The sequence below is a fragment of the Sebastes umbrosus genome, chromosome 3 (assembly GCF_015220745.1).
Source record: "Sebastes umbrosus isolate fSebUmb1 chromosome 3, fSebUmb1.pri, whole genome shotgun sequence".
NCBI classification, from domain to species: Eukaryota; Metazoa; Chordata; class Actinopteri; order Perciformes; family Sebastidae; genus Sebastes; species Sebastes umbrosus.
In genome coordinates, this window is record NC_051271.1 from 3,227,207 (window position 1) to 3,252,987 (window position 25,781).

The 25,781-nt window shown below is 37.7% G+C and overlaps 1 protein-coding gene across 1 annotated transcript; it reads left to right on the plus strand.

Moving 5' to 3' along the window:
* Window positions 1-3,605: 3,605 nt before the first annotated feature.
* rac2 (Rac family small GTPase 2) lies at window positions 3,606-24,854 on the plus strand. The gene is made up of 7 exons (XM_037765162.1): window positions 3,606-3,711; window positions 13,376-13,447; window positions 15,161-15,278; window positions 15,912-15,974; window positions 19,628-19,787; window positions 22,239-22,372; window positions 24,237-24,854. Exons 1-6 carry the CDS (start codon window positions 3,677-3,679, stop codon window positions 22,367-22,369), a joined length of 579 nt encoding a protein of 192 aa, XP_037621090.1. The 5' UTR covers window positions 3,606-3,676; the 3' UTR covers window positions 22,370-22,372; window positions 24,237-24,854.
* The last annotated feature ends 927 nt before the right edge of the window (window positions 24,855-25,781 follow it).

Below are 25,781 nucleotides of genomic sequence, written 5' to 3' on the forward strand. Positions count from 1 at the left end.
AAAACAAATAAATAAATAAATTAAAGAGAAAATTTAACAGAAGAAAAAAAATAAAGGAATGAATAAAAAGATAAATAAATAAAGTAGCGAATTAAAACTGAAATATCAATTTATGTCACATTTAATGGCTACATTTATTTTTAATATCATTGTAGCTGCATTTAATGACATTAATTTATTCAAGTCTTTTATTTATTAATTCATTAATTCTTTATTTTGGCAGGTTCCGTCCTCCGTACTCTATAACACAGACTGAAATTGTGTTGACCTGTGACTGACAATAAGATTAGAACAAATTAAGGTCCAACAGTGAATACTAGTAAAGAGGAGGCTGCGTTCCAACATGGGAAAAAAAAAAAAACTTTATAAAACTGTTTGTAATTTGCTTTTTGAACAGAACATTTTATAAACCTGAGATTTCTTGAGTCGAGGTGACAGAGAGAGAGTTTTGAAATTTGGCCGGACGATGAAACTAGGTTGCAAAACACCGTCCAGGCCAGGAAGTGAGTTTTGAAAGAATCTCATCACGTGGTGAAGTAAGACCTGAAGCAATGACTTATTAACAACGCTGTTGATTCTGACAGAAATATCAATAGCTGTTACATGATAAAAGATTAATTAATTATCTTTTCACTGCAAATCAGACACTTTTATTTTGAAGATTACATCACCTTTCCTCTTGTCTTCTTGTGGTGTACTGACTCTACCTTTAACGTCATCCTAAACACTACCTGACTGTAAACTTGTGTTTATCAGCTGGAACATCTGCTAAATAACTATAATATTATATATAATATAAAGACAACCACACTAAAAAAATAATATTTGAGATATCACAATAAGTTGAGGACACAAGTTACTCTTGGAACATTTTCATCTTAGAGAAGGATTTAGGAAGACAACAACATCTACGGTGTAAAGTCATCTTAAGACATAACAACTACTGGAATAAGGATATTTAATCATGGTTGATCTGCAATTGCCTAAAAATGTAAGCATTTCCCTGCATGCTGCTTCACGCTCATAGTTTTGGACATGGTAATTAATGAGAATAATGACGCTGTAGTGCCATGTAGTGGTGAGAAAGATATATCACAGGTATTGTTATTTGTAGTGTATGATCACCACGAGTGTGTGGAGATGTGAACTTTAAAAACTTTAAAAACAATATTACGCAAACTAAATTTGAACTAAACTATAAATGTGTGTGTGTGTGTGTGTCTGTCTGTAGAAGTGTTTGTGTATTACTGAATTATTTCTGTTAATTTCCATTTTCTTGAATCACATTACAAATAAAAATGTAACTTTGTGTGTGTGTGTGTGTGTGTGTGTGTGCGTACTACCAATTTGAGTTTTAGACCTTCAGAGTAAGGCCGTTTTTTGGAAAATTACGTTCAAAGGCCCGTTTGACGGTTCAGACTTGGTTTTAGGGGTTCAGGTTAGAATTAGGTTCAGGTAAAGGTGAGGGTTGGGGTTACGTATTTGGGAATACAAATAAATCAAAATTGATCTTAAACTACTTTAACTAAATTTAAACTAAACTATTAATTAGGGCTGTCAATCAATTCAAATAGTTAATCACGATAAATCGCAAATTATTCAACCATTTTTTTATCTGTTCAGAATGTACCTTAAAGGGAGATTTGTCACGTATGTAATACTCTTATCAACATTATGCAAATGTATGTATATATTTATTATTGGAAATCAATTAACAACACAAAACAATGACAGATATTGTCCAGAAACCCTCACAGGTACTGCATTTACCATAAAACAATATGCTCAAATCATAACATGGCAAACTGCAGCCCAACAGGCAACAACAGTTGTCAGTGTGTCAGTGTGCTGACTTGACTATGACTTGCCCCCAAACTGCATGTGATGATCATAAAGTGTGCATGTCTGTAAAGGGGAGACTCGTGGGTACCCATAGAACCCATTTACATTCACATACCTGGAGGTCAGAGGTCAAGGGATCAATTTGATAATGGCCATGCTAGTTTTTCCTCCTAAAATTTAGCGTAAGTTATGAGCGTTATTTAACCTCCTTTGAGACAAGCTAGTATGACATGGTTGGTACCGATGGATTGTTTAGATTTTTTAGTTTCATATGATACCAGTATCTTTGTATTAAAACTGAGCTTGCTACCACCTAAAAATTGCAAGTTGCGAAGAAATGAGTGGCATTAAAACAAATTTGCATTCAGCCTTAATTTATATTCATGATGACGCATGTTAGGCTTTTCACATGTCATTTAATGCAGTTGTTACCGTGAAACGCTCGTGGTTATGTTTAGGCAACAAAACCACTTAGCTAGGTTCAGGAAAAACATCGTTGGGCTTGAAATAAGTACGTAAACTAAGTAAAATACGTACGTAAACAACGTAACACAAGTATGAAACACCACTTATGTAACTTCCTCCTCAGGTTTTCTAGTGTAAGTATGAGCCTGCTACAATTAGTAACACGTTATTATTGCGTTAACTTTGACAGCCCTAATGTGTGTGTGTGTGTAGTAGCAGCAGCAGCAGTAGAGGTGTTTGTGTATTACTGTTGTTTATTTTCAGTTAATGTTGTATCACTTCAAATTAAAAAAAGGCTTAAACTACTTAACCCTCCTGTCCTCGAGTCAAATTTGACCTGTTTTCAAACTTCATTATATCCTAAATATGGATTTCTTTCATCTAATTGCCACAAAATAACATGGATGTATGCCTACTGTGGTTTTTGCAAAAACATATATATACTGTATACTTATATACTACTTTCAGTGAATTGTGGGTGTTTTATTCAAATCTGTAGCATCTGTTGTCTTTCTGGGTCACAATTGACGGGAATACCAAAAGTGTCTTTATGTGCTGCTATAAAAGAAAATGTAAATGCTTTCAAAACCATATTCTGACTAAACGTTTACATAATCCAGTATGTGATAATCCATCAACATTATGTTCCTTTGAGAATACCTATAGCCAAAATAATTCATAATATCTGCTTTTTTTTTTCTAAAAACAGGTATAATTTCACGGAAATTAGGTTTATTAACCTTAATTCCCCCAAAAAAGAGTGTAAAACTTAATAATTAGGAATGAAGTTGGCCAAAAAGGTGTAACACAGAATTGGGTGATAGTTTATACTGTATGCTTTATAAACAGTCAAACCAGACAAGGAAGACAAAAGATGCATTGTCGACAGGAAGACAATAGGAGGGTAAACTCCAAATGTGTGTGTGCTCGAGCATATGCATGCATGATTTCAAATCCACAAGCAAACAAATGAGGAAGTTTTAAATAAAACCCAGTTTTATTATCTCTGCATCTTAATCTGTTGCAACACCGTCTTTTTCTACATCATTCAACACATTAAGACTGTATTTTGTACCATTTGTAAACTTGAAAAGTGCCACTGTATATAAATAAAGTTATTATTAATATTATTATTATTATTATAATTATTTTGGATGTATAAGTTCTGGTGTTTAGAAGAAGAAAAAAATACAACAAACCCGGAAGGAGAGATTAGTGCAAAAATGAAGGAAGAGAGCAAGAAAAAGAGGCAGCAGAGGGAGGGAGGGGGGGTGAGGGAGGTGTATAACAGTTTCCTGTAGTTGCATGCTGATCTGCGTCTCTGAGTCTGTTTCTGTCACACTGAAGAGACGGAGCTGAGCGGAACAGGATGCAGGCTATCAAATGTGTGGTCGTGGGAGATGGGTACGCCATTATTTTACTTTACCTACATTGTTATAACTTAAGCTGCCTTCAGGTATTGAATGTTAACCCGGCTGATGCATGATGGGGCTCAAAATTTGGGGTTATTTTGACAGAAATATCAAAGATGTTCACATGAACAGCCTTGAGTAACAGTTTTGTCAACTTCCGCAGTGATGTGGCTGTGTGATATTGTGTTCACTCAAAGGCTACTGCTCTGTTTAACCTGTTGAAGAACACAGTGTTATGTGTAGATCTCTAGGCGTGTGTGTTTGACAGCGCTGATTCAGAGTGAGGGTGCTGGATGGTGCAGGCCACAGCATGCAGGAAAATGCTGTAATGCAGCAAGCTCAGAGTACGGACTCAAAAAAAATACCCAGAAGAATGACTCATACAGCGAGGCACAGAAAAGAGAAGAAAATAGCTATTTTGTTAGTAGTTTTGTTAGTAGTTGGGCATTGTTGCACTCTATAGAAGAAAACCTGCTGAATTGGTTCGGTCTTAAGGCTTTAATGTGCTGTCTCAGAGCAAGTTTGGACAATGTGTCATCGACCTCATCAGAGAAACTAACTTCTGCTCGAAGGTGGGGCAAAAAAGGCCGGTTGTCGTGATGGGGGAAATTGTGAAGCGGAAGTACTATTTGTTGCAGCAAGAGCTCAAGTTAAACATTTACAGGTAGCTCCACTTCCTGCTGTGTGTTTAATGTGATTTTAATTTGAAGTGTATGTGGAAAATTTGGAAAGTGATTCAGTTTGTATAATTTTGTTTTACTTTAGCACACTACATTTCAAATAAAACAGCACCCAGTCCGTCTGGAGCACAGGACGGAGTAATGTGATTTTAGTTATAGAGCCATAAAGTCCACAAAGCGAGGCGGGAAGTCGGGTTAACAGAATGTGGGATTTTAACACGGGGAGACAGCTGTTCAGTTCCAGTTTACTGCCAACAGTCAACGTTGGTTTCTTTTAACCATGACCACAATAATCCCCGAACCGTAACCAAGTGTTTATCATTGTAACCATGACGACAAAGGTGCCCTAATCTTAACAAAGTGGTAGTTTTAACCCTAACCAAGTACTTTTTACACCTATACCAGGGGTCAGCAACCTTTACTATCAAAAGAGCCATTTTAGGTAAAGAAAAAAAAGAAATCTGTCTGGAGCAAAACATTTGAACATTGTGATGAAGGTTACACAGTTTATAGTCTAAGTATATAGTATATAAGTCTAATGCAGTGAGGGCCCAAGTGCAAATGTACTACGGAGTATTAGGGCCACATTGAGGGGAAACAAATCTGAGATATCCAAAATAAAGTCGTAACTTTACGAGAAAAAAGTCATAATATTACAAGAAAAAAAGAAATTGACACGTACAATTACTACTTTATAATATTATGACTTTATTCTTATAATATTATGACTTTATTCTTATAATATTATGACTTTTTTTCTCTTAAACTTCTGACTTTATTCTCATAATATTAGGACTTCTTTTCTCGTAAACCCATGACTTTATTCTGGTAATATTACGACTTTATTCTCGAAATACTCCGTCGTACCGTCGTACATTAGACCTACAACAATGATAAATAAAAATGAAAATGTAAACAAAGAACAGTTATTCATTTCCAATTTTAAAAATCCACAGGGAGCCACTGGAGAGGAGCTAAAGAGACGCAGGTTTTGCCGACCCTTGGCCTATACTTAACCAAACCTTAAAGTTACAATCTCAAAGATCTCCGTTTTGTTCTCTTTGGCAGCTCTAATGGCGATATGTAACGATACATTGATCTGTATCGATATATCGATTCAATGATCAACAATCCAATATCATCGCTGCAAAGTGAAAACGTCGATGCATATCATCATCTTTAAGATATGCCTTTATTGTGAAATTCCCATGGCACGTCTGTGTCACCATTTCCATCCCAGTGATCTCTCCCTCCTACAGAGCATTAAAATTGTCAAATCATATTTTAGTTGCTTTTTATGAGTTGATATAAATGTAACTGATTGTGTTAAACAGACTTATGATGGCGTCTCATATTGATCACAGGCCACTGAATTTAATCAAATCAGAGTTGTATCAGAGCAGACTTTGCGATATCAGCAAATACTGTATCATTGTCCAAAGAATCAATACGATATTGTATCGTGATGAAACTCGTGATCAACATCCAAAGCGTTAAGCAGTAATTGCAGGCGTGTTTGACGTCAAGTCAGTTGGCACCTGGACCTCTGTATCACTCCTTTCTTTATTTGTTCAGCCATAGTAACTGTTTCTAGCCGAGACCGGAAAAAAACAGCACGCCGCTTCACACACACGTGAATTGAAGAGTCGTTGCGTTAGCTCCACCTACCCGGCTCCTACGCATCACTAACTTTGTCGTCGCTTGAGATTTTTCACCGGGAGTGTCATCACAGTTCATAATACTGCGAATTCTTTCATCAGCGGCCTCATTCAACCACATATCAACATGTTTCATTCCCAGGGCATTAAATACTGAGGCTTTTTCACGGCCGTCGGCGTGCGGTACCACCGAACAAGGCGCCTTTATGAAACGCAGCGGGCGTTCCATTAAGTACAATGTAAACCCATCCGCGGCAACAGTAAATGCAGGGAGCGTGGTGGCGTAGTTTAAAGAGTAAAAGAGAGACACAGGGTGGGCGGGAGCAGAGGTGGATGGGTCCAACAAACACAAGGATTTCATCCAGGAGATCGCTGTTCGTGTCCCGTGCGTAACGTTACAATCAGCTGTTCGTTCGTGTCCCGTGTTCACAACGTTCAGTTTCATTTTCACTGTACAGACGTAGTAGTTTTAAGCCCAACTAGTTGGTCTTTCCTAACCCTAACTATAGTGGTTTGATGCCGAAAATAAAGTGACGCAAGGGGCGTGACAAAGCGGTGGTATGTAACAAGTTGGGATAATAATGATAAGAATTATATTTATATAGCACCTTTCAAAACAAGGTTACAAAGTGCTTTCCAATAAAAGCATGATCAAAATAATTAACACCCAGAGCTTAAAATCTAAACAAAATAAAATCATAGAAATAGTAACAGCAGTGCACCATCAGTTAAGAAAAAAACATAATATAAAAGTGAGTCTTAAGAAGAGATTTAAAAGGAAGATACTGAGTTTGCCTGCCTGAGATCCTCAGGTAGGGAGCTCCACAGCTGAGGGGCCCGGACGGCGAATGCCCGGTCAGCTTTGTTGATAAGTTTGGATTTTGGAACTGTTAGTAGGGCCCTGCCAGAAGGATCTCAAGCATCGATCGGGCTCGTAGGGAGTCAGCAAATCACCGATATAGGCAGGAGCCAGACCATTCAAGGCTTTAAAAACAAGCAGTCAAATCTTAAAATCAACTCTAAAACTCACAGGTAACCGGTGAAGGGCAGCAAGGATCGGTGTGACGTGGTCGCTTCTCTTGGTATGAGTTAAAAGCCTGGCAGCAGCGTTTTGCGGGATGAGAACTTGTTGGACATATAGTGACTCAACAGATATTTATTTAAATGAAAATCTTCCAGATGATTACTTTAACGACAGCGTTCAGAGTCAGAAAACACTTAACGGAGACGTCAATCGTGGCTTCAGATCAGAAAACGCTCCTATGTGTTGTTCTGGAGAGCGAGGACCAACACCGTATTTCAGTCATTGGATTGTGAAGACTGAACGTTAGCACTTTTACAGTGTTATTTAAAATCTGAAGTACTTGAGGACATCTAGGCTAAATAATTATACCTAAGGAAATAACATTAGCGTTACATTTTTCAAAGTGTATCTTTTAAAAAACAATCTTAAACAGTCAGACTCTTTGAAGTCATACTTTTTCTTTGAAAACGCACACCACACAACACGAAGGCAGGTGGTGCAGTTCTGCAGAGAACACCAACAGCGGGGGGAATTCATGAGAGGAATGTGAAGAGAAGAATTTGCCCACAGCCCAGTTTCCCACCTGTGAACACCTGGCCGATCACTGCAGACAGTATTGATTTGTCGGTTTAAAACAATTCAGAATTGAGAGTCCAAACAGCCCTTCTGAGAGAGTATTGGTATATAGGCTTTATGTGAGCTGAGAAGCTGTCAGTTGAAGCCGGCGGTGGTATGAGTCATTTCTGCCAGGTTTTTTTTTTTTATCTCTTGGTCAGAGCTAACGTAGCTTCATGCTGCAAATATTCCTCTGCCGGACGTAGCAGCAGTTTCACAGTAGATGAACCCTGTGCAGGTGGAGCCTGTGGAGACGGTACAGTCTTTTTAAAAGAAACTCAGCGTCCTAATCTGTCTGTGTGATGTGTGAACATGTTCATCAGTGACTAAACCAGATGTCAAAAAATGGGATTTAAAGCTTCTGGTAATGGAGAGAGAAGAGGAAGTTGGTTTCAGGTTGTAGGGGAAGTCTGCCGTCTCTCAGTGAGTCACTGTGTACATAGAAGCTGCGGATATACAGTATGGCCCTATGATAGAAAGGTGTTTCAATAAATACACAAATCTCCATCTTTATATATAATACATATATATATATATTTAACAGTATTAAACACACATTTTAAAACCTCTTAGGGGTTCCTGTGGAGTTTTCTTGTGAACAAACAAAAGTTACATTAATAATTGGGCTGTTAGTTGATTCAAATACTTAATCGCGATTAATCACAAATTAATCGCACATTTTTTATCTTTTCAAAATGTACCTTAAAGGGAGTGTTTATTACTCTTATCAACATGGGAGTGGGCAAATATGCTTGCTTTATGCAAATGTATGTATATATTTATTATTGGAAATCAATTAACAACACAAAACAATGACAGATATTGATCCAGAAACCCTCACAGGTACTGCATTTAGCATAAAATGCTCAAATCATAACATGGCAAACTGCAGCCCAACAGGCAACAACAGCTGTCAGTGTGTCAGTGTGCTGACTTGACTATGACTTGCCCCAAACTGCATGTGATTATCATAAAGTGTGCATGTCTGTAAAGGGGAGACTCGTGGGTACCCATAGAACCCATTTACATTCACATACCTGGAGGTCAGAGGTCAAGGGATCAATTTGATAATGGCCATGCTAGTTTTTCCTCCTAAAATTTAGCGTAAGTTATGAGCGTTATTGAACCTCCTTTGAGACAAGCTAGTAAGACATGGTTGGTACCGATGGATTGTTTCGATTTTTTAGTTTCATATGATACCAGTATCTTTGCATTAAAACTGAGCTTGCTACCACCTAAAAATCGCAAGTTGCGAAGAAATGAGTGGCGTTAAAACAAATTTGCATTCAGCCCTAATTTATATTCATGATGACGCATGTTAGGCTTTTCACATGTCATTTAATGCAGTTGTTACCGTGAAACGCTCATGGTTATGTTTAGGCAACAAAACCACTTAGTTAGGTTTAGGACAAACATTATGGTTGGGTTTGGAATAAGTAAAGCAAAATACGTAGATAAACAACGTAACATAAGTATGAAAAACACAAACATGAAAAACTTCAAAATAACTCAACAAGACTTTGGGACACGAACACCGGTCTCCTGGTTGAAAGTCCAGTGTCTTTAGGACCCATCCAGCTCCCCAACTGTCCACCAGTAGCTCTGAGCGTAGCATATTCACAGGGATGTGTTTACATTGCAGTCAGTACAGACTACATGGTATGAAATGACATCAAAAGCAAGAATGGCGTTGTAATTTCACGCAGACTGACTTAGAAATTCTCGTGTCATTCATACGCTGTTTGGTGAGGCGGGACTGCGTTGTGATGATGGTTATGAGATTCCAACCAACAGGTTGACATGATGAAAGAGAAAAAAGATACAGTGGATGAAATTCAAGTGAGGTAGAGAATGGGGAAAAAGAGAATGAGGTAGAGAGACAGAGATAGCGTGAGGATGAATCTTCTTAGAAGAGTTGGCTAAGCTCAAACCAGATCATGTAGGTGACGGTGTCAGCAGGGGACAGAAAAGTTGATGGAAAACCAGATTAAGAAGAAAGAGCCAGAGCGAGATGAGAGGTTGAAGTCTGCAGTTTGGCTGGTTCCTGTTTTCAGTGAGAAACTGATGCTTCTGAAACAGATCGGTTCCTATTTGACTCACACACAACCACGAAACACACACATGCTTGCACTTCTATACTTCTGAGAGCCTTTGCTGACATAACGGACTGCTTAACCCGCAATCCTAACCTTAACTATCGCAATACCTTGCCTAACCCCAACCTTTACATCTCAACTTACTCTAACCTTAACTGTAAAAATCCTCAAACAACCTGACAACATGTCATCAAACTGAAAGTCTAAAAACTCAAACTGGTCCTCACAAAGATAGAAGGACTCACACAGACCTTTTTTTAGTTGGCAGCTGGGCTGCTCGTATCGAGTCATCTTGTTCCTGTTGGCCTTCTTTAAAATGTCACCTTACAATGAGAGACTTTTTACACCCTGAAGCAGTTTGTATGTAGTTGTTTGTTTTTTTTAAATCAGAAATTATTTCTTTAACACAACTCTGATTTGCCTTTTTGAAAAGTTTTTATTAGCCCAGATAAAAAAAAAGAAGAAATTTCCCTCTGTGTATTTGGGTATGTGTATATATCTCTATATATATGTCTCTATATATATAGAGATATATATACACACATACCCAAATACGCTGAGGGAAATTTCTTTTTTTTTGCTCGATGGCTGTCTGAAATCTATTCCCCTCATAATAGCCATTTGGTAGTTCAGCATTTGTTTATGTTATTTAAAAAAACAGTATTATAAATGCCTAGGTCACTACTTTTATTTCTATAGTTGTGATACTTTTTCAGGGTAATGTGTAGTTAAATACATTTTACACATAAATAAAGTGGTGTAAATACATAATAGGACTATGGTGACTTTGGACACAGCCAAAGCATTCAAAAGAAAGTCCTCTTTTGTGTTTTACTTTGAAAATTAAATTTGGAAAAACTCCACTTCCTTTTGTAATACATTGTTCCAGTAAAAAATACACAGACCGCCCTGTTTTCACTGGGAGCTATTTCTATCAAAAATACAAAAAACTGTCCACAGTTTTTTTTTAAAGTGGGACTTTTCAATGTTGCACCACATTTTCATTGCCTGGTGTTGGCAGCAGAAGTTGTCTGTGGCAGATATTGTATTTAGAAACTATAAGAAAGACATGCACTTCCAGTGTCCCATAGGATGACGGCTGGAATAAAACCAATAATAATCCTTCTAATGGGAGTCATTTGGTGTGCAGATGTTTCTGATATATAGATAGATATTATATTTGCAATGAGAACCTTGACAAATAAAACTGAAACTATCTGCATGGTTAAGAAAGTATAGGTGAAGTGCCAACCCCTAACTTACTCATCATGTCATTGGTGCCGGGTACAGGTGATACTCACATGTTGTGAATTTCTTATATTTTGGTATCTCTATAACCTTGTATAACCTGTCCTATATTGTGCGTTACACCCCAGCAACATACTGTATTCTCATACAATGGTTCATATGATATCTTATGTTCATCATACGTTTTCGTGCTCTTCCTACCAATGTCCAACGTCAATTTCCGCTCCGGTCTTTTCAATATAAACTTCCATCTTCACAAGAAACAACTTGGTTAGGTTTAGGCAAACTTAGTTAGCCTTCTCTGATCTGATGTGATATAACCTGATGTTTCTAAAAAAAGAGTTTCAACAATGGAAAACCCCTCCGATGATGTCTGAATCATGCGTCAGTAATAGCCGTGACTCTGAACGGACTGCAACGCTTTGATTCCACCTTTGAAAGGCTCATACATGAACACTTGGTTTCAAATCTTTAATATTTGTTTGACAAAATATCTCAACTAAAGTTTCACTTAAACTAGCCTTTTTCTGAGCTTTTTCATCCACAGTCTTCATCAGTAGATGGAGTCACAACTGATGACAAACCGCAAGCAAACCCACAGCTAAGATTATTTTGCATTATGCAAATTGGATGACCGCAAAAGCTCAAATAAGGCATGCCAAACACAATCACGATTTTCTGCCTAACAACCACTCAAATACTACTTTATTTCAAGTGTTGCATGTTGGACAACTTGCGTACTTAGCGTAAAGAGCTCATTATCACGTAAAATAAAGATGGATATGCTATGGCCTTTTGCAGCCACTAAATCACAACCAGATATTTGAAAGGCTGGAGGGAGGCAAGACTACAAGGACAACTTATAAATATATCATTTATATTGATATTATAATAACAACTGACAAGCAACAATAAATTAAACAGATTCAACAAGGACAACAGCCCCACCTCCCCACCTCGCCCCCCAGACCACGAGTTCTGGTATTATTGTTGAAACGCTGACAGCAGAGAGTTTTGGAACAAAATGAGAACAGGGCTTGTCGATACTTGTCTGATCATCTCCTGCAGTCAGCTGTGTCTGCTTCATCACTGTGGATGTTGAGACTATAGCTGCTCACTGCGCTCCTGTAATGAACATGTTACTGGAGCTTTTCGTCTTATAAAAGGTGATATTAATACTGTATATAATAAACGTGTGATACTGTACATGTGATGACTGCTCTAAGATCAGTCTGCCAGCTCACTCATCCTCTTCTTTTACATTACTTTGTCTTAAATCCATTCCACACACTAAGTCTAACCAGGTTTGATTTAAAGCTGCAGTAGACAGTATATATTTTTGGCATCATTGGGCAAAAATTCCATAATAACCTTTCAGCATATTGTAATTCAAGTGTTTTGAGAGAAAACTAGACTTCTGCACCTCCTCATGGCTCTGTTTTCAGGCTTAAGAAAATATAGCCCGTGACATGAAACTTTGACCAATCACAGGTCATTTCAGAGAGAGAGAGCGTTCCTATTGGCTGTGCTCCGGTCATGTGACCGGAACTTGTCATTCCTTCACCAGATTTCACGATGGCGGCGGCGTCACTAACTTTCTCATTTCACAGCTAAACCGTTCACTACAAGATGATTCTGAAAACATTTGAGGAGAGAAATAGGCATTAAGGTATCAGAATATTGATTCATATTTGATCAGCGCTGCCTAGTTTGACCGTTTGGTCGGAGTTCGCGGGTGATTGACAGCCGACTCATAGATCAGATCTGACTGCTTGTTTTCCTCCGGTCTGTGAAATCTTGCAGATGCCGTTAGGAGCACCGGAGGACACAGAAGCACATGATTTTTTTTCAGTTTACCTGTCTCATGTACTACTGTCACGATATAGTCACCGTTTTATAAAAAATATATTTTTTAACCATATTTGCTCCAATCTCGCCTACTTCAGCTTTAAGCATGCAATGCACAAAAATAAATAAATAAATTAATTAATTAATTAATAAATAAATGGAGGAGCTGCTTCTTGCTGGAAAAAATATGTTGTGGGTGACAACCAACATCCCAAAAAACAACAAATACAATTTAAATCTTTGGAAAACCATTCTGCTCTGCCTTCCCATCTTCTGTAATTTTTTTATGCTATAAATGTAAACTATGAAAATTAATGTATTTACTGTTGTTATATGTAGTATGGACTTGGGACAAAGCGTCCTGATATTAAGCCTGTCCATCTTCTTCTTCGTCTTCCTCTCGCTGTGATCCACTCTCATAGCCTGAAACATTGATATTGTCTTTTCATAATATCTCACTGCTTGTGTTTTTACTTGTGTGTTTTAGAGCGGTGGGAAAAACATGTCTTCTCATCAGCTACACCACCAATGCCTTCCCCGGGGAGTACATTCCTACTGTGTGAGTATGACGCACACACATGCTCTCTCGCTCTCTCTCTCTCTCTCTCTCTCTCTCTCTCTGAAGGTATATGAGAAAAATACAGAAAATGACATGCATGAGTAAAACATGTAATCATTTCTGTATGAACACTAAATGGAAAATGCTATTGTGTGTGACACACATACACACACACACACACACAAACACACACACACACACACTGCAGTACATGTGCAGATGTCTGCTGGTGTAACACGGGCAGGTTTGGGCTGGCAGCAGCCTTCAAGTTAGAGAGAAAGCTGACAGATAAATTGTAAAAAATGTAAATGATTACCGCTCTCCTCTAGTTTAACCATGAGCAAGGCACTGATTTTAATTACTCTGCTAGCCAACATATTAATCATAGGAATAATAAACTGTATCTATAAAGCACCTGGTTCCTTTACACAGGAAAAATTTAAGCAAAATAGGCAATATATTTGGAAAAATATACATACAAATGATACTATTAGATAAAAGAGATTGAGATTAACAAAACTGTTACGATATCTTAGACAAATAGAAACTTGCTGACACTAATAAAAGGCGTTTTTAGGTGAAAAGTGTAACCGGTGTAGAGAGGCATTATACTAACTGATGGCGCGAGATGACTGAATACGAGCAAACACGTGACAGGGAAGCAGGATGTTGCTAAAACAGAGTTGAGTGTCTCCATCGACGTTGCATAAGGAGAGACAGAAACTACCCTTAAGATGACTCAGGTTGGATCACTGACTTATTGCTCTTTAGTATTGAAGCTATTTGGTATGTTGTCTTATTTTGTAGCTAGAGTAAGTCCAAAGGAACGTACTGTAAATAGCGCTTTGAGAGAAAGAAAAGAGCTGTAGAAAAGAGCTTCAGAAATAAAATGTATTACAGTTTTTTGCTATTGCTAAAATACAGTTTTGTGAAATTAGGGACCTCTTTGTCGACACACAAAAAACATATGCTCAAAATACAAATATCTTACATCTCTTGCAAACACTTCATTCAAAATTATATAAACTCAAACTCAACTAACTCAACTTCTAAAAATGCATCCCAACTTTACATACAAACACCAAATAAATAGCTCTTTCCACTGTGTGCCATCTGCTCACTGAGGTGCTGAGTATAAAACACTATTATCATTTGTAGCACGCTGTAAATATAGACTGTGATCACAAATGCAATGTGTTTATTATCAATATCATAACAGTATTAGACACAATTACAGTCCTCTAACTCTCTCTCCATTGTTGTGCACACCAAAGAACAAACCTGAATCCTATTTATAGTGTTCAAGCTCTGATTTCTAAGTGATCTAATTGGTTACAGGCGTTTTCACAGGTGCATTCTGGGTGTGATGTTTTATTATTATTATATTATTATCATTATGTATTATTATTATAATAAACTCACAAAGCTGAGAGATTGGACTGTAGTGTTTCAGTGTGACCACACAGGGGCAGTGCTGCTTAAATATTATAATCTACTGTGGACCACAGTGGTTATTTCCTTAAACACACAACAGAGGCCAAATGTAAGATGCATTTTTATCGAAAGCAAACAATACAATAAAATGCAATGAATATTCTTATAATCCTTACAGTCTAATAAGTCTAGTGCTCATTAACTGGGCAATAATAACGTTTAATGAATGCTATATAAACACAGGTATTTTCAAATGATTGATTGTTTTTTTTCCCACAGGTTTGACAACTACTCAGCTAATGTGATGGTAGACAGCAAGCCGGTCAACCTGGGCCTCTGGGATACAGCTGGACAGGAAGACTACGACAGGCTCCGCCCACTGTCCTACCCACAGACGGTACACACACACACACACATACACACACACACACTCGTTAATCTTATCATGTGAGACTTGACAATTAAAAGGAACAAAACAAATATAGTTTTATACATAACAATACAGTATATACAGTACCTACATATAGTGTGACTGGCTTTGACCAAATTATTGCAATATTGAAGATTATCCAGGGTTTTCTTTTGAGACCAAAGGAATAAAAATGTTGTTACTTGATATTTATTTAATTCTAAAAATTTGATTAAAGCAGTGATGTATATTTTGTGCCACAATCTTGGCTATTATATTATTATTTTTTTTAAATTATTTGTTCATATGGCTGTCACAATATCAGATTTCATTACATGATTATAATGGCCCAAATATTTCACGATAGCGATATCATCACGATATCTATAGAAAATAATAAAACTATTTTTTAAAAATATTTTAATAATTCTATTTTAATTACATTCAAAATACGAGTGAAGGGAGGTGAAGATTTCCCTTTGCAATAAAATAAGTCAAGCAGTCATTCTGTTACAGGTATAAGATTAAACTATAAACTTGCAATAGACATAGTCAGAGTCCCGGTGTGGTCAAATCTACCATCTAATCTACTCCGTCTCATCTCATTATCTATCCATGTAGGATGTTTTCCTGATCTGTTTCTCCCTGGTGAGTCCGGCGTCCTACGAGAACGTCAGAGCTAAGGTGAGTCTCGTCTCTGTGGTACTGTACATCATTGTTTTGGACGGTTTTATATGTCACCTAAATTAACAGTCACACACTTTGATTTATATTTTTAGTATATGAAATAAAGTAGTCCTAAAATAGAAACAACAGTGGTCAGACTGTGTATTAAAGTTTTTCTCAGTTGCTATGGCTTATTTTTTGAAACAGTCTTAACTTTCTCTAAACCAGGGGTCAGCAACCTGCAGCTCCGGAGACAAATCCAGTGGCTCCCTGTGGAGTTTATAAAAACATTTTCATTTCATTCATCATTGTAGTAGGTCTAATGTACGACGGTACGACGGAGTATTAGGGCCACATTGAGGAAAAAAAAAAAAAAATCTGAGATTTCGAGAATAAATTCATAATATAACGAGAATAAAGTCAACGGTTTACGAGAAAAAAAGTCGTAATATTATGAGAATAAAGTCATATTAGTATATATATATATATATATATATATATGTATATATATATATATATATATATAGTATAGTAGTAGTAATTTTACATGTTATTTTCTTTTTTTCTCTTAAAGTTATGACTTTAGTCTCGTAATATTACGACTTTTTTTTTCGTAAAGTTATGACTTTATTCTCGAAATCTCAGATGTTTTTTCCCTCAATGTGGCCCTAATATTCCGTCGTACATTTGCACTTGGGCCCTCACTGCATTAGACTTATATACTATATACTTAGACTATAAACTGTGTTACCTTCATCACAATGCTCAAATGTTTTGCGGCTCCAGATAGATTTCTTTTTTTTTTTGCCTAAAATGGCTCTTTTGATAGTAAAGGTTGCTGAGCCCTGCTCTAAACTGTAAGTCACAACTGTTTGATGGGACATTTGCACGTCTGCAAAATGTAGAAACTCTCCCAAAACACTTCATTCATGCTTCAAAAGCAGTTATTGTGTCAGTCAACTGGCCAGTGGCACCAAAAATTAGTTTTACTTTAAAGAGACGGGCAGTAAAACGGAACGTTTCAGACAGAGTATATTCAGACAGACAGGATGAGAAAAAAAGTGTTTTTTTAAATATTAAAGCATGTTAACATGCTCTGGTAGAAACCCCAAAATACAAGTATGAACCTGGAAATGAGCATGATATGTCCTCTTTATATCCCAATAGTTTGGTGGCCCTGAGAGCTCAACACACTGCAAATTAAGAAATCATATGCAAATAGACACAACACAAGCAAATGAAGAAAACATCAAATTGACAATACATAAGCAGCATTTAGAAAAAGTGCTGCAAATGGCGAGAACACGCCGGTTGTTGATGTGCATGATTTAGATGTTACTGCAGATATCTGATGTTAACCGAGTGTTGGCTTTTTGTTTATTATTATAATACGCACATTATTATGTGATTATAAAAATAGAAAAGCAGCACATTGGAGAAGATGGAACCAAAGAATATCTGAATATGTTTTTCTTGTTAAAAGGCGTACATTTACTGAACAACTTTCAGTTCAGTTTTTTAGATTTCCATTCATCCCTCCATCCATATTCTGTTCCTGCTCATCTCTATTCAGGGACATGTGGGTTAAATCATGGATGTATATGCAGCATTGTGAGATTAAAGGCTTTCAGGTATAGCACTCTCATCTCAAGTGCTCTCTAGGTTTTGTCACATATTCTCCATTTCCTGCGCTTTACGATGACGCAAGGATGAGTGTACTGCAACGACAGCAGAGCCTCTCTCTCTTCAAGCCTATAAATATCCTATAGGAACATCAATGCAACATAACAAAGGAAATAACATCAGGAATATTGATTGGATTCATTTTAGTACGGTTCACCTCTGGTTTGCTCTTCATTTTGAAATCTTTGTGAGTCACCATGGTAACAAGGGACTGGGGTGGTACCATGAAAGTAGTTCTCACTACATTAGTTGGTATGAATGGAAATTAAAAAGGAAGACCAGTTGATGGTAACTCTTTGAAGTGAAATTTCAGTTCATAAGTTATTATTTTACACCCTGAAAACAAACTGTATTTGATCAACAGTTCAAATAATCACCACATTATCTGTGAGACAAGGAGGCTGAATGTTTTGACTGGCACTGTTTGAGAGAATAGGGTAAAACAAATTTAACTAACAGATACCACCATGACATCCCAGTTGATGACTTAAATTTAGACAATTATTTTTTGTATTACAAGTTTTGTTTGTTTTGGTTTAAATATTCAGTTGAGGCATTATTTTATTTACATTTTTGCCAATTTGTATACCTTTCCAGAACAGAAATCTGAACATTGGATAAAGCCAGGTTCAAAATGCTTGTAAAATCTTTTTATTAGGGCTCCTGAAGTTAAGGCGATAATAACACGTTACAATGTCATACTAGCTTGTCACAAAGGAGGCTAAATAACACTCCAAACTTATGCTAAATTTTGGCGAGGAAAAACTGGAATGGACATTTTCAAAGGGGTCCTTCGACCTCTGACCTCCAGATCAATGGGTTCTATGGGTACCCACGAGTCTCCCCTTTACAGACATGCCCACTTTATGATAATCACATGCAGTTTGGGGGCAAGTCATAGTCAAGTCATATATATATATATATATATATACATACATACATGTATACTGTATATATTTTAAAGAAGACATTGTAACTTCCACTATTTTCTAATGTTTAGGTTATTCTATGTTTATATTTTGTTAGTTTTAGTTGTCGGTTATATTCATAGTGTATTTAAATATTTATTTATATTGTGTATTCTATACATATATTTCTCTAGTGTTGATATGTGCATTTTATTTATTTTTTATAATTTCTCAATTTGGGATCAATAAAGTCTATCTATCTATCGAAATGTATCTATCTATCTATAGAAACCTAATAAGTGAAGTTTAAAAACGTCCACCGGAGAATTTCCCTACAGGCTGCGGCCAAGATAGAAATGTATGTGCCAGAATTGTATTATTTAAATACACTGTATGTTAATGAGATTTCATAAGACAATAAAGTTAGTGGGCGGGAAAGACTCTCAAAGAGTCCATGAATTTGTACTACAGCGGGGTTTAAAATTTCAGCCATTCATGGTAAGACATTCAAAAGTAATTGACTCAAGGAAGCAGCAGTACGGTTCATCAGGCGATACCCATAATCCCCCTCATGTCAAGAGGCTGGCTTGTGAGCAGACGGCTCCACTAAGCGAGCTGGATTTGCCGATCAAAAACTAAAACTGTCACAGTGGGCGCTTACAGAATCTCACTTCTAACTCAATTCTCCCTAGCAGATAACATCTCTCATTTCCTCACTGAGGAAAACGGACGGAGAGAGGATAAAAGCAAAGCCTAGAATAGAGTGAGAGAGGAAGAAGAGATGTGAGGGTGGGGCGGAAGAAGTCAAACGAGAGATCAGAGGGAAAGGTGTCGCAAGGACTTAGAGAGAAAAGGCAAAAGAGGAGAGTGGAGGCAGCTAGGACAGGTCTGAAACTTGTATTTCATACCATATCTTTGCATTTTAAGAAGACTTATTTCATGACAGTTTAAGAGACCAGGCTGGCTCCTTCCTTCATCCATTTTTTTGTACCTCTCCTCTCCCTTCACTCCGTCATTTACTTCAACTCCGACACATACCTTCCCCTTTCTCTCTTCTCATTTGCCTTTAATTCTGCCCAGTGGTACCCGGAGGTTCGCCACCACTGCCCCTCCACACCCATCATCCTGGTGGGCACCAAGCTGGATCTGAGGGACGAGAAGGACACCATCGAGAAGCTGAAGGAAAAGAAGCTGGCACCCATCACCTACCCTCAGGGCCTGGCTCTGGCCAAGGACATAGGTGAGTAACGCTCGCTGGGTTCTCTCAGGCCTCGTATGACATACATTTGTAGCCTCCATGGCTGATATTAACTCGGCTACTGTGATGTACATAAAGGAAAATGTGATTAACATTTTATGGACATGTGACATGTGATGTCGGTTGAATTATGTATTGTGTTTTCATGGATTACTGCCAGTATTGTAGTGAAACAGTGCTAATTGGATTGCTCATGGTCAACAATCCTTCTCTCTGACAGATTAAAGAAGCCTTTGTGATGTTATTCAATTATTGAAATAATTATTAAACATCAGCTTTGAGAGAAAAAACGAATTCCCATGCAGTTTCCCCTCAGCTCGACGGGGCATTTTAGCATCTTTCAGCTCATTGTTTTTTTTTTTTACGACTCTCATGTTTCCTGTCGTAGCAGGCAGCTGTTTATCCTCATGAAGTTCTAATGAGCCCAGGTGTACTACCTTTCCAGGACCAAACGGCACAAAAATGGAGCATTTAGCAGCTAAACAGCCTGATGGTTTTCTCAGGAGTTGGTGGAGACCAAAGCAGGAGATAAAAGCAGAATAAATATTGGATTTATATTAGTCAGGTGGACAGAAACACACGCAAACGTTCCGCGTTGACTTAGAGAGTTGCAATCCATAACGTCTTGCATTGTAAGCAGATGAAATATATATAAAAAGAAGAATTATCTTCTTCTTTGCAGAACATGTCTGAGATGTGGCATGAAGATTTCATGAAGTTGAAATCCGTCAAATTAAGATTTTATTCCTCTATATTCCTGTGTTGTTGGAGCGGCTGATAACAGCCCATCCAGATGTGCATGTATTTGTAGATTTTTCTGGTGGAATTAGGACTCAGAGTATTTTTATTAAAACAGGGTTGAGGGGCTAAAGCCTGTTAGACACCCAGCTGACATGTTACTGATGTTTCAAGCCTTTCCTTTACTGTATTTCAACATGCAGGTTCTACAGGATGTCCTGCAGTGCATGTAGTTAAAAGTGCTGTTTACGTGCAGCATTACAGTTTTTCTCAGTCGCTTTATGGCAAAAAACATTTTTTTAAACAATCTTGATATTCTCTAAACTGTAAGTGCAATTGTCACAACTGTTTGATGGGACATCACAACTCTACAGCATGTTTGCAAAAGTTATAAACTCACCCCAAACACTTCATTTATGCTTCAAAACCAGTGATTGTGTCAGTAAATTGGTCAATGACTCCAAACTGAAAAGTTGTTTTGTCATCGTGTGAGCCGTAGTTGTCAAAATGTTTTTTCTAATTTACAAATCTCTACTTTTTTTGTTTGACACTGACTGCTTACTGTACTATACTAGAATGTCAGATTTGTCTAGCTGAATGCTGTTGTGTTATCACGCTGAGCTTTTTACATTTACCCATTTCAACAGTAGGTCCAACACTCAGTAGCACATTTGTGTGTATACGGTAAATTAATTCATGCAGCTATGTGTTACCTGTACTGTAAATGGAAAATTCATCTCTGATCTTTCATGTAAAGTTACATACAGAGAACAGAAATGTTGCCACAAAAATGACATCCATGCCAAAAAAACAACAACAACAACAACCCTGCAACAACGAAAAAAACTGCAGTAGTTCAGTACAAAAACAACAAATTGTACCTCCTCGTCATAGATATCTATGGAATATACAGTACATGCATGTCTGACAGATTTGATAACTGAATGGATCATTGTGCATGTGTCGGCTCAAACGATGAAGGAATGTTTAGAAGTTGTGAAGAGGACGACAATCTCACTGAAAATCAAATCATCCTGTGCAAGTTGTTTATTGTACTAACTCTTTTTCAGTACCTGAATTGGACCAAAAAAGGTGCCAGCTCCCAAAGTCAGCAGTTGCATGACATGATAATCATCATCAGCATGATATATTTATACGTATATCTTACATATATTATTATATATCCCACTTCAAATGTGTTTTTGTATGCATTTTCTTACATATCTTAGGTCTACACACAACATGCATTTGATATCTGTTGGTCTACAGATCAAATTGGATTATGAGAAGGAATATCCAAGGCATTTTCAGTGCTGTTTTCTCAGCATTAAGTTAGCTGTGTGTTTACACAGAGACACAGGGGTACACTAAGAAGTAAGGGTACTCATGTGGACAAAAATCAGAAGTGCCGGTACTCAGTACTGGTGAGTACCGGCCCATTTCAGGCACTGCTCTTTTGTACAAGTGCCAAAACACATACAATTTGCTTGAATGAATGACAAATTCAAATCTGTTGTGAACGACAAACTAATTGTTCAGAGATTTGAACTCACTGTTTTGAAAAAAAACATATTCTCATTCAAGAATTGAGCCAAAGCGAATGAGAAAAAACTGTAACGTGCAGGCTTATCCCTCACTTCTTCTATATGTTTCTAAGTGCAGTTTCGTGTGTGTCCTTTTTTTTTGCATGTGTAGATTCAGTGAAGTACCTGGAGTGCTCGGCTTTGACCCAGCGCGGCCTGAAGACTGTGTTTGACGAGGCCATCCGGGCCGTGCTCTGTCCCCAGCCCACCAAGGTCAAGAAGAAGGTCTGCTCACTGCTGTGAACGGTGAGACTGAAGGAAACGAAGCGGGGAGGAAGAAGAGAACAACAGGCCTTCTTCACAGCAGACACTTTGACTTGTCATGGCAGGAAAAGGGCACAGGTGTTACTGATAACATTAGCGATGGCTCCGTTCTATTCCAGTGTTCCAGTGAGAGTGAGACAGCGTGCACGACACCGGGCTGCGGTTGAAAAGTCTTTTTTTCTCTCAGGAAGGTTCCTAACTGAGTGAAATTAACCGGAAGTATCTCATATAGCAAACAAATAATCAAAATACATAATATTACGTCCGAAAAGGAGTAGAAGAAATATACATTTAAAGCTGAAGTAGGCGAGATTGGAGCAAATATGATTGAAAAAAGTTATTTTTATAAAGCGGTCGCTGTATCCTGACAGTAGTGCATGAAACAGGTAACCTGAAAAAAATCATGTTCCTCTCATAGAGAGCCGGCTGTCAATCACTCGCGAACTCCGACCAAACGATGATCAAATATGAATCAATATTATGTTACGTTAATGCCTATTTGTCGCCTTAAATGTTTTCAGAATCATCTTGTAGTGCACGGTTTAGCTATAAAATTATAAAGTTTGTGCCGTCATTGTAAAATCTGATGAAGGAACGCCAAGTTCTGGTCACATGACCGGAGCACAGCCAATAGGAACGCTCTCTCAATTGAAATGACCTGTGATTGGTCAAAGTCTCCCGTCACACATTAGATCTTTTAAAGCCGGAAAAACAGAGCAATGAGGAGGTGCAGAAGTCTCTTCAGAACATTGTAGTTTCACCACGACAGACCTGCGTCACTAACACCTGCCACCGTCGCATCACAATTACGGAGTTTATAGTGAAAGTGCAGTTGGATTCTCTTAACACCACGGTTGTGTTTTCGTAAGTCCTCATGAATGACGTTTTCCATCAAGGTCAAAGGAAAAGTGGTTAGGAAACAACGTTAGGACCTTAATTTTTTTTACTTTTCGACCGCAGCCCCGGATCCTGAAATCAAATCAGCTAAATAGAGTTCAGCCATCACCTGTGATTTTCCTACTGTGACACGTGAAAATGTCTTCCGTGAAAAAAAGGCCTATATTGACAGAAAGAGGGATCACAAATAATTCATTCATTAGTTTTCTTCGCCTGGATCATAAATCTGAACACAGCTTGTGAGGAAGCTTGATCGCGTATAGTGCACAGCAAGAATCACTAATGATAGATTATTCAAAGGCTTCTAGTTCAACGAACATACAGTTTCACACACTTGACAAAGAGAATAAAAACAAGCCAAAGGGAATCATAAAGGGACGCACTGTGAGACAAAGACAGAAGGAATTAGAAACAGATGATGAACGCACAGAGAATAAAGGCCAATTCTTCTGAAGTGATGTTACATTTCTTATGAAAGAAGAAGTTCCTTTCACAGTACTTGGGTAATTATTTCCAAACCTTCAGGGCAGATTTCTAATTTGCCAGAAAGAGGAGGAGACACATTTTCTAGTGAGCTTGAAAACACAGTGATGATTTGACAGACAAGCCTTTTCTCCACAGGAGATACATTAGCAGCTGAAAAACACACAGTCCAAGGAAAAAGAGAAACTCATTTTGCGCTTCTGCCTTTTTTTTTTTTAAATTACCATAATCATTGTAGAACTAATAGCATCCCGCTGGCATTTCTATATGTACAGAGATAATTTAAAGACGTGTATCAGAGAAATTATTTTTTACAAAATGGCATGTGGAATAATGAGAGTTTGAATGAGTTTTTGTTCTTAATATTCAAACAGGAATATATTCCCCTGACACCCTACTGCCATTTTCAACCTGTGTGTGTTAATGAAGTTGTTACAAATTCATGTGATCTTCATGATTCTTGCAGGACCAGAAAGAAGCGAACAAGAGATTCAGACTGATGACCCGAGGTTAAAGAAGAAGATTCAAAAGTTCTGTTATGTTTTTAATAGAAAACTACAACTGGATTTCCACTATAAAACCACTATAAAAAAAATAATTAAAACAGTAGCAAACCTTTCTGTACAGCACACTCTGAGACTGAATTTTAAAGTGCATTATAGACAGAATTTCTCTGTGAAATATACCAATTTATCAGAATAAATCACTAAATGTGGATGCGACAGACTGCCCCATCACACACTATAGATTTAAATGCCAGACCAGGAGCAGAATTATCCAATGCATCAACATCCCTGCACACCAGACTACATCTCACTGCCCTTTTGGGGGTCAACAATATATACAGGTGTCTTGTGCAGCTTCAAATAATGATAAATTTGGTACTGAGTGCAAAGGTGGTGTTGCAATAAAATTGATTCCGACTATTGTTTTGAGAGTGGCGAACAACGATAAAACACAAAGATTGGAACTGTAGTTTTTGTATGAGCAGGGCGCCTGAACAATATTGTATTTGAATAAAAGTTATGAACAAACGTATTATTTGTTGTGATATTGAAATAAAAGACATTTTATCAAGAAAAAACATCTGCAGAGAAAATGTTATTTCCACTTCCGTAAACCACATGGCCGATGTGAGGATCAAATCAGTCACTGCATAGAGTTTCATCAGCAGCATCGGACGCGCAGCATCATCTATACAATCCAAGCGGTGAGTTAAAAGAGCTCCGTGCGGAGGTATGACGCTGATATATCTGACTGCATTTACACGCTTCATCTGTCTCACTTTGCTTTCCTGGAGGGCAACACATCAGGACGGCGATATCAATCTGACTTATTTGTTTGTGCTGAGTAACAGTGGCTCACTGATTAATGGGGGAGAGGTTATCTCCCCGCCAGGTGGGAAACATCGCTCATTATTTGTTTTAGTGTGTGTGTGTGTGTGTGTGCACCAGGGATAAAGACACCATTAACCGCACATCGCTCTCTGTTAATTATTCCGCTCTATCATAATATACTTGAAATCTAATCGCTGCATGGATTATGTTCCGTAGGGACATTTCTTTTACGGAGCGAAGTACTACATTTGTGTACCGCACAGAAATCCTGAGGAGGTGGTCAGGGTGGATGATAGACGGACGCCAGAGACCAGAGTTTGACTCCAGTGAGTCCTGTCTGTGGTTAGGTGTAGGCAACATGAGCACTTCGGTGAAGGTCAGGGAAATATCATGGTTTCAGGTAAATGTTAAGTGTCTCCTGCTTCAAAGTCACATTCTAACCAAGACCAAACACTTTTCTTACCAAATGCTCGAGTTGCCTAAACATAATCATGGAAAAGTTTAATCACGCCTTAGTCGCTACAGACGTATATTGTATTGCAAGAGTGGATATTATAGGAAAACAAATGAAAGACATTAATTAATTTACTCATTAAAGCTGAAGTAGGCGAGAATGGAGCAAATATGATTTAAAAAAGTTATTTTTATAAATCGCTATATCCTGACAGTAGTAC

What these genes read in the sequence shown, in the direction of transcription:
- rac2 (XM_037765162.1), top strand. Translation starts at nt 3,677, where the DNA reads ATGCAGGCTATCAAATGTGTGGTCGTGGGAGATGG. An exon ending in GGGGAGTACATTCCTACTGT is followed by an intron (nt 13,448 to 15,160) that starts GTGAGTATGACG and finishes TTTTTCCCACAG; the next exon opens with GTTTGACAACTACTCAGCTA. An exon ending in GGCTCTGGCCAAGGACATAG is followed by an intron (nt 19,788 to 22,238) that starts GTGAGTAACGCT and finishes TTGCATGTGTAG; the next exon opens with ATTCAGTGAAGTACCTGGAG.